We start from the raw sequence: 9869 nt of genomic DNA, 5'->3' as shown, positions 1-9869 counted from the left end.
CTTATCAGCTCCCGGGCGAGGAGGCGCTGAAACGGGAACCCTGGCGAGAGAGGCTGTTGATAAGTCGACATTGAAAATGCCCGGCTCGGGCCAGCCCCACATCTGCCCAAAAGCTGCTCCGGAGAGAGCGAGAGGGAGAGAAAGGCGAGTCGTGCCCCCCCCCCCCAGTGGAGCTGGGTTATGGGCGATTTGGCCTCGATAAGCCACCTAGAGGCGGTTCTTCCCACTCCCCAGTGGCTGCTGCTCCCTCCCCTCTGATCATGTTGACATATTCACACGGCATGGAGCAGTAGTGATGCTTTGCTGCAGCGTTACAGTTTCCGACACCTTCTTTTTATAACTCGGCTCTGTCCCCCTCCACTCGACCTGTCAAAACCACGCCTATGGAGCCACACAATTGGTCCGAAAGCGTCAAAGAGCCAATCAACTAGGCTGCAGCTCCCTTGCAACCCGCGACACATCCATACAATCCGGCGCGAGGGCGAGCACAGACTCACAGGGAATTCTCGGCGCGGAGAGGCTCGCTCCTCTCGTCCTCTCTCTTCCTTTCTCCCCCTTTCTCTCTCCCTCCCTCCCTCCCTCTCTCTCTCTCTTCCTCCTCTCTCCCCCTTCCTCTCTTCCTTCTCTCTCCCCTGCCGGAGCGCGTCGGGGAGGAGGCGAGAGTGTCATTCTTCGCCCTTTCTCTTCCCAAGGCAGAGGGAGAAGGGGAGGAAGGTTGCAAGAGACGCGATCTCTATTGCGATCGGGACACCTCCGCCGAGCCCCGCGCCGCCGGGGAGGGGGCCACGGAAGCGAGACTCCGCCGCAAGTGCTGAGGCTGCTGCCTGCTCCGAGGGGGCTGGAGACCGGGGGCTTCCCCCTCTTCGCGGAGAGCTCGGCTTCTTCGGTTTCCTGGTTGCCTCCCTTCCCTTCCCAGCCTCCGCTCTGCAGCCTGGCTCTCCGAGGGAGGGCGGAGGGTGGGGGAGAAGGCAGCCCCAAGAATACAACCGCAGAGAGAAAATCCACCTTCCAAGCTCCCGCGGCTGCAACAGGAGAAGAGAAGGGGGGTTGAGAAGAGCGAAAAAGAGAAAGAAAAAGAGGAAAAAAAAATAAAGCGCCCAGAAGCCTCGTCTCCAGCCTGGAGATCTGCTGGGCCAGCAGCCGCGCAGAGCTCGTTGGATATCCCTCCCCCCCCACCCCCGGCCCTCCATCTCTGTGTATTTTCAATTGCAAGAACTTCCACTCAGGAAAGAAAAAAAAAATCACAGTACTAGCGAGCACCTCTGCCGAGGAGGAGCTGCTCTGAGCGATCATGTCTCCTGCCTCGGCCACTCGTAGCCTGTAGCTTGCCCCTGTTTAACGCACTGTGTGTGTCTGTGAATCGCCTCCCCACTTTTGGTGATTTTCGTTTCATGATGTGTTGCTAGAAACCACTCAAGGACTACTCCAGCGGCAGGAAGAACCAGGGGTGGATGAACATACCGATGAGAGATCCAGTGATCCCTGGGACAAGCATGGCTTATCATCCCTTCTTACCTCACCGGGCTCCGGACTTTGCCATGAGCGCTGTGCTGGGCCACCAGCCTCCGTTCTTCCCGGCTCTTGCTTTGCCTCCCAATGGAGCTGCTGCTCTCTCCCTTCCCGGGGCTCTGGCCAAACCGATTATGGATCAATTAGTAGGAGCGACAGAGACTGGCATCCCTTTTTCTTCCCTGGGTCACCAGGCGGCAGCTCATCTGAGGCCTCTAAAAACTCTGGAGCCGGAGGAAGAGGTAGAAGATGATCCCAAAGTACATCTGGAAGCCAAAGAACTTTGGGAGCAATTCCACAAAAGAGGGACTGAGATGGTGATCACCAAATCAGGAAGGTAGGTCTGTGTGTTTTCAGTCTTTCTTCCTCCCCACTCCTCCCCCCCCAACCCCCACGCTGCTCCGAGCAGTCTGCTCGCCAGCCACTTCCTCCATAAAACTTGCTTCATCTGGAATTATGAAAACTTTCAGACCGTTGAAGTTCGGGGTTTCTCTCGGAGACTGCACTGCAGGGAAATATTAAGCTACTGAACCACGAATAGTCAGTGTTTACTGCTTGTGTGTGTGCATGTGTGTGAGCGAGAGACTGTTCATGGTTCAATAGTTGAGCGCGTCCATGTAACGCTAGCAGCAGGAAGAAAACCATTTGGGGTGAGGATTTGAAGGGGCCTGATCTGGGCGTTACATGTTTTCTTTCTCTGAAAAAAAATAGGGGAAAGGAAGAACAATCTAAGAAGGGCACATCTCTGCTTTAGGGCAGTGAGTGCAGGGAGGGGAATGAGATAAATTCACTTGCCTTTATCAGTGGCTTCGCTTACGCGTGTTCCTGCTGAGACCTAAGTTTGCATTTGTGCTGACAAATTGCGTGTGTAAATACACCGACAAACTGAAGAAAACATCAATTCATTTTACATGCACTGCCGAGGTAAAGGTTTCTGTCCCAGGAAAAGCTTTCTACCCGCGTCAGGTATCTAATGGCCACTGTGTGCATGTGGCTATTTCCTTGCCGAATGCACACGCAGTGTAGTTTAAGTGTGCGCCGTTGAAATACACAACTAACAGGCGTGCCTACTTGCAGCGAGAGCTACACGTTTAATTTTATTTATACACATACATACACACTTACTTATATTATCTGTACTGCGTTATGCTTTATTATAAACACGTCATATAATTCATGTGGTCTGCACAGCAGATGCCTAATGCAGTCCTTTTCTGAGAAGGGTTCCTCTAACTCCCACAGCAGTGATATTTTAACTTGCAGATACTTCTTTTTTTTTTTAATTGCATTAGTGGTAGATTGCAGAGTCATTGACAACCGGGGGGAAACACTTCTCCTGTAGACATTACCGCCCTCCCCGCTTTTCTGTGTTGATTGTGGTCAAACTTTTGCGTGAAGGATTCAGAGAGTTTGAAGCGCTTTTTTGCTGCAAAGTCATGTGTTTCCTTTTAAGTTCGGGTTGCTGAATGCCAACCTCTCGATATAATAAACAGCAAATTTGTGGTATCCTGTTGCAGTTTCGAACTGGACTTAGGAGCATGGGGGGATGTGGTTTGCAGAGAGCACTGCACGGAGACGTTATCATGCAGCGAAGCCTTATTGGTTTCTGAATCTCTCACTTGCATACAACACCGCGGTCCCACTCCCAGCATAAATATTTTCCTTTATAGTACTGCAGTGACTCCAGGCTCTGGGCATTTACACAGAGAACCACACTGTTCCCATGTTTCTTTGTTAAGCAGTGTGTGGGGGGGGGGGAGGGGGATACAATACAGAATAGATCCAAATACCAAATTGGGCGGTAATGTTTGTGGGAGGGGGAGGGTAGGTTGGCGAAAAACGCGACCCCGGGAACATGCTATTTGAGGGGAAAAAATTCTCCTGAAACTCCTGAGCCTTGGGAGGTTGGGGGGGGGGGCCTGTTGGCGCAACCCAAATAAATCGTGTTTATTTCCGAGCTAGGCTTTTCTCATGCTGAAGCGTGGCAGTGTTGCTGGGAGAAATGGTATCAGAAGCCGGGAACTTGCTCACATTGTGATTTCATTTTGTTGTCTTGTCTCTTCTCTATCTCCCTTTTCACGACTCTGTCCATAGGAGAATGTTTCCTCCATTTAAAGTGAGGTGCACTGGGCTGGATAAAAAGGCCAAGTACATTTTGCTGATGGATATTGTGGCGGCTGATGATTGTAGATACAAATTCCACAATTCCCGGTGGATGGTAGCAGGCAAGGCAGACCCCGAAATGCCAAAGAGAATGTACATTCACCCGGACAGTCCGGCCACGGGGGAACAGTGGATGTCCAAAGTCGTCACTTTCCACAAACTGAAACTGACTAACAATATTTCTGACAAACACGGATTTGTGAGTCCCCTTTTCATATCCATTCTCCTCCGGTTCTCTTGCACTGCCCCCCACAGCCCCTGTAGCAAAACTTGCCAGAAAACCGAGCTCGGAGTTTGCAAAGAGCCCAATGAGAACAGCTCTTCAGTATGGTACAAAGCCTCCAAAATCAGTGTTCCCAGGGACTGGAACTCGGGGAACAAGCGGATAGATTATTTAAAAAAAAAATCAAGCTCCAGCCCGTGATATCCACGTGTCCACTTTATAATATCACTCCTTTATTTCCCTTCTATTAAAGCCGCTGGTAAATGGGTGGCGTTTACCACTAACGTTTCCAAAGCTTTGGCCGAGGTGAACTGTGCAGCCTGTTACAAGCTTGGGACGTTTAGACAAACTTTAGAACCACGTTGCATTTTAAATGATCGCACTTTTCGCCCCCTCTTTTAACTGGGCCATGCGATCGGTATCTCTGCCGAGAGTTTGCACTTTCCTGGAGATGCAAACAGTTAAATAGAAATTAATCAGGATATCAGAAGGGAGAAGATGACCAGGGATCAATCCGAGAGGTCAGGGTGCCCGCTGGTTTCTACCCACCCCACTGCATTTCCTGGGTGCTCAGCCACCAAAAAAAAAAAAGAAAGAAAGAAAGAAAGAAACCCGAACTTAATAATTAAATCAAACAAATGGGCTGAGAAGTGCTCAAAGAAGTTACACGATCGGCCTGAGTCTCTTTGGGAGAATTGTGCAGAGAAGGGGGGGGGGGGACGGCCAATTCGCTGTAGCTCGGGCACTGGATTGCTTGGGGTTTAATTAAAATGCGTTTTGATTCTGATCTTAAACGACCCCCCCCCCCACACACCCCCTCCCTTAGTCATTGGGTGGATTTTTTAAAAAACGGTGTGTTCACGGGAGGCGTGGGAAATCCGGGCGGACAGCTGTCAGTGTCCTGGATGCTACGAGGTGTGCGTGTGTGGGGCCGGGAGGAGCGGTCCGAGCCTGGAGCCCCGGAGCCTCTGGGGTCGGGGTCTGTACCTGACAGTGTCGCTTTCTCCCCTCGCTCACAGACCATTTTAAATTCCATGCACAAATACCAGCCGCGGTTCCACATCGTGCGAGCCAATGACATCCTCAAGCTCCCTTACAGTACGTTCAGGACCTACGTGTTCCCTGAAACCGAATTCATCGCTGTGACCGCATACCAGAATGATAAGGTAAGGAGATTAAGGGGGATTTGTTTGGCGTGTTTTGGCTTTTCAGAAATCTTTTATTCTGCATTGTTGCTTTTAAAAATCACTGCGTCTCCCCCTCCTTTTTTTTTTTTTTTGTTTCTTTTTTTGCACAATCCAGTTGTTGCAACTTACAGGCGGTGGGGGTGGGGAAAGATAAGTGTGTCCAATTTGCCTCGAAAGCCTTCTTTGCACGGGTGTGTGTGTGTGTGTGGGGGGGGGGGGATCTCTGTTTGCTGTGTCGCTTCCATCTGAGGCATCTCAGAAAGGAAAGAAAACGATCTGATGCTGTTTTCAAAGAGAGACTGGCGATCTGTGTGTGCTGGGGCTTTTTTGGCAGGTCCTTTGGCCTTTGCAGTACTTGTCTCCTTTCAACGCCACTGACAGTAGGCTTCCAACACCCGCCTGCTTTCTATGATCGTTGGTATCGTTTTATCCTGCACTGCATTTGGCTTATATTTTGTGTGCTGTCGAGGTCTCCGCTCTGATCTGGGAGGTTAGCCACTCCGAGCTGAGCAGCTGGGGCTGAGCGAGCCCGGGTGGAAAAGTTGTAGCGTTTCCTTTCCCTTCTGCCAGTTCATTGCAGGTTGCAATCAAGGTGGCATCTCTGGGAGACGGGTGCATGCTGAATTTATAGTAATGGCAAGTGGAGGGACCCAAGGAGCCAAGACTGGCGGGGTGTTTTTATTTTTCTTTCTATAAATCATAACTTTGGAGAGGGTTTAAATACAGATTCATCGGTGTTAAACGTAAAACACTTTCCAGATTTAAAGCACGTGATTGAATCGCGGGAGTTTTGCGATTTTGCCCTCTCCCCCCCGCCAAACTTCCCCATTCCAGATATCTCCGATTTTGAACATCGGACGTGGGGGACTCTTCATCTCCACCCGAGTCTGTTTTTCAAGAGCTTTTTGTTATTGGGGAGAGGCTGTTGCACGCTGTTTCTGCGGCCCTGGGTTTGTAAGGGCAAAGACGAGAGAACTTGTGCAGAGCCGAGACTAGACTTTGCTCCGGGGCTTCCAGCCAGGGCAGGGTGTTCCCCCAGTTCCCTCAGCACAGCCCGGCCCCGCTGCAGCACAGAAATAAATGGACTTGTCTTATTGCCATGAAATCGCGTGTAAAGCGTATTGTAATGGAAGCAAAGTGTTCTGGCCTCTCGCATTATCTTCGCTATCTTCCCGGAGAGGTCAGGGCGCGCATACCGCGGCGCACCTAGGCAGCCCCTGGGTAGTTTCAAGTACTTTCCGTACAATCAATGAGGCGAGGGTTTAACTTTCTGGGCAAGGGAGATCCCACACAAAGTTCACGGGATTTGGCACTAAGGCTCTGGGCTAGGCTTGGTGGGCCTCTGCTCCCAGATCGCAGAGGGAAGTGGTTGGGGGAAAGACCCACAATTTTGTGCCTGGGATTCTTGGCGCATGTTTTTTCTTGACCAAACTCCGCGCTGAGCTTCGTCCTTCCAGGCACTTCACTAACGTGAAGGGGGTTTAAGCCTGTCCAGTGTCTCCTAAAGTTTCACGGGCACTGCTGCGTCCTTAACCAGACTTAAATATGTAAAGCGGATAAACGAAAACAAATGTTTTCCCCGGTAACTCCGTCCTTGTGATCTAAAAACATCGATGGGAGTGGAAGGCATTTTAAGTGCTCGGACCCAGTCCCGCCAGCTCACTGATAAAATGAGATTGTATGCAATATTTTATGGCAAGCGGGTGGATAGGATTCCTTTGCGGTTTAATTATGGTCTTTAAAGAGTTTAACCGAGGCAGAATGTTAATGGATCGCAGGGCACGGCGCTTTATCAGTGCCAGCACGGTATTAGTAGCGCCGGACAGTTTTAGTGCGGAGTAATTCTGTGCAATTGACTAGCCCAGGCGGTGCAATGGACAAGGGTAGTGCTTGACTAGCCAGTCCGTGTAACTGACTGAAGCGGGGCTAGCTACGCTTCTTCTGAACTAGCCCAAGCCGCGTATTAAACTGCGTGTAGAGCCACCTCGCATTGGGCTTACATGTAAAGACGTTTGCACTCCTGTGGATTTACGTGTGTGTTGTGTGCTCCTAGGAGATTTAAACCACCTCTGCTGAAAAGTGGAGGGGAGGGAGAGAAGAGTGAAATTTGAAAATCGAGGTGGCTTAATTCTGCTCCTCCTCCGCTTTTTTTTTTTTAGATAACCCAATTAAAAATCGACAACAACCCATTTGCCAAAGGTTTTCGTGATACTGGGAATGGAAGGAGGGAGAAAAGGTGAGTCAGAAAAAAAGTGTATGCCTTAGCCTGTTTGGTTTGCTTTTGCAAAGTTTAGAGTGTGTCCAGAGGTCAATGTAACCTCGCCATTGCCCCAAACCAGTTCGTCCCCCGCCAAAATGAGTAGTGTGTTTCATAAAGTAAAACGGACTGCGTGTGATTCGATCCCGTTTTCACGTTTCTGTGTGTATGTTACCTGGGATTATTGTGAACAGTGATCTCGGTGTGTTGAGAAGAGAATTGCAAATATTGAGGGCAGAAATCTCCAGACTGATACGGAAACACGTGTTTGCAAGTATGAATGAAAACAACAAGAATGAAGGGTAGGCGGGATAGCTGTTGCTTAACTATCACACAGCACATGAAGGGTATCTTCCTAGGGATATCTAAAAAAAAATCTTGATCTATACCGAAAAGAAAATAGAATAAACTACTTTCATGATGACAACATCTTGACTGCAGGCCACTGACTAGGTAACATCCTTATTTCTATGCAGGGTAAGGGATTTATTCTACTTAGGTGGGAATAAAGCATTACCCCCTCCCCCCAATAATAGATTATTTTAAATATGCCAAAAGGTAGGTGGTTTGCAAGGGGAAAAAACCGGTTTTTGTTTTAAAGGGGGTGGGGGGAGTTACAGGAACAGCTCTCCCACCCACACAGCCCAATACAGGTTCATCCACTTCCAATCCATCAGGGTGTGAAAGTGAAACCTGTACTGGAGCCACAAGAGGAAATGATTTCTAATTTCTCTCTAAATATAAATAGATTTTACTCCGGGTTAATTGTTGGTGAAAAGATTACATAAAGTGCCTAGCAAAATAACCACTTCCTAGCAATCTTAGCAACCATTAAGATGCCTGATATTCTAGGAACATTCTAACATTTTAAAAGCTAATCGCCTGGGAATGTTTTTTCCCCCTCTCATTTATTTAATACTCTGCCCTCACTTAGTACTGAAGCTAACAGCTTCCAAGAATCTCCTCTCATTAACAGCCAGTGCGGATGGCTTCAATTCTGCCTGCAAAATGAATTTGCTCAATAAAGCCTTGATCCTTAATAAACGTGCACCGATCTGCACCGAGCGCACATACACATGAAATTACCCAAGATATTATGAAGGAGCTGTCAGATGTGTTACCCACACCGCGCGGAGCAGCCAAGGGGGGCATTGCTGGGTTGTAAAGCAAGTGGCTTGTGTTAGAGGTGGTGTCTGTTGGAGGGCAGCTGGTCTAGGAAAGAGGTAATGGCCCGTGTGTGTGAGAGAGAGAAAACAGGGCATTTCCCAAATTTCTGCTCCATCGTTGTCTCTGCAGAAAACAACTAACCTTGCAGTCCATGCGCGTTTATGACGAGAGGCAAAAGAAGGAAAATGGCACCTCGGATGAGTCTTCTAGCGAGCAAACTGCCTTTAAGTGTTTCGCCCAGTCCTCGTGCCCTGCTGTGCCTGCAGTTGGCACTTCCAACCTTAAAGGTGAGGCGAAGCCCCCTCCCCTTCCCTCCCCGGCCCGGGAGGTTTCTAGACAAGAGCCCCTCCGTCTCCCTCCCCCTCTTTCTAACTCCACTCTTTGATCTGAAGGAAAAGTTTTGCTTGTGTCCAACCTCTGGAGCGACTGATTTTGAACATGCCTCCAGTAAAGGCGCTCCGGAGATACAGACCCACCTCTCCTCCCTCGCTGCTGCTGTGTTTTCCTTTCCTCCCTGTGGTTCAGGAGGGAGCCAGCGCTGAGTCAAGGGAGCAAAGACAGACCACGGGGCAAAAGTTCAGACCTGGAGCCACTCCATTAATATTCATGTGCGGCTCTGGCATCAGGGAAAGGAGCTCTTTCCCCAAACCCCTTCCTCCGACCCTGCTTTGCTGCGGGGAAATTCAGTGCTGATTCCCCCCCCCCCTTCCTCCTTTCCCAGTGGGCGGGTTAGAGGCTTCCTTGGAAAGGACAGATTTGGGTTTCTGGATGTTTTCTCTTGTTGATAGTGTTTATTCATCGAAGGGAAAGGTGCGTTGGGGGGGGGGGATCCGGGAAGCCAAAGCAGCCCTCCACTTGGATTAAGAGATAAAACACCCCAAATTGATCACACTCTGCATAGGTCAAGGGGTAGCGGGGTGGATGGATGGGGGAGGCGGAGGGAAGGAGCAGGATGCTGTTCAAAGCCTGCTCCGATCTCCCGCCTGCCGGGAGGTCTGCGAGCCCTTCGGAGAGGCCGATCTAGGCAAAGCAAATTAGCTCCCCGGTCAGTGGGTCGGTCACGGGAAGAGCCAGGCGCTTGCAGGGTAATCCCCCCCCTCCCCCGGCCGCCCGCCCAGGCATGATGTCCGTCACCGGAGAAGCTGGCACCAGGGGTGAGCCGGGCTTCCCCGGTGCCGTCGGTGTCGGGTGCCCCGGGCAGGGCCGCGCAGGGCCCGGCCGCTCACAGCCGCGCCCGCTGCCTTGCAGATCTGTGCCCCAGCGAGGGCGAGAGCGACGCCGAGAGCAAGGAGGAGCCGCTGGCCGAGGCGGGGGAGGCCGGCAGGATCAGCACCACCAGCGCGGCCGCCGCCCCCTCGGCCGG

The 9869-nt window shown here is 50.7% G+C and overlaps 1 protein-coding gene across 1 annotated transcript in view; it reads left to right on the top strand.

The window, feature by feature from the left end:
- The first annotated feature begins 294 nt into the window (after positions 1-294).
- TBX3 (T-box 3) overlaps positions 295-9869 on the top strand; it is a 12683-nt gene continuing 3108 nt past the window's right edge. The window contains exons 1-6 of the mRNA XM_019539418.1: positions 295-1846; positions 3604-3871; positions 4915-5061; positions 7242-7318; positions 8636-8793; positions 9755-9864. Of these exons, the coding sequence (XP_019394963.1) occupies positions 1452-1846; positions 3604-3871; positions 4915-5061; positions 7242-7318; positions 8636-8793; positions 9755-9864 (1155 nt within the window). The 5' untranslated portion in view covers positions 295-1451. The remainder of the gene's footprint in view (positions 1847-3603; positions 3872-4914; positions 5062-7241; positions 7319-8635; positions 8794-9754; positions 9865-9869) is intronic.

Source organism: Crocodylus porosus, unplaced genomic scaffold, assembly GCF_001723895.1.
Source record: "Crocodylus porosus isolate Cpor-Errol unplaced genomic scaffold, CroPor_comp1, whole genome shotgun sequence".
In the NCBI taxonomy this organism is placed as follows: Eukaryota; Metazoa; Chordata; order Crocodylia; family Crocodylidae; genus Crocodylus; species Crocodylus porosus.
The sequence above is the reverse complement of the archived record's forward strand: the minus strand, read 5'-3'. Positions and strand labels throughout refer to the sequence as shown.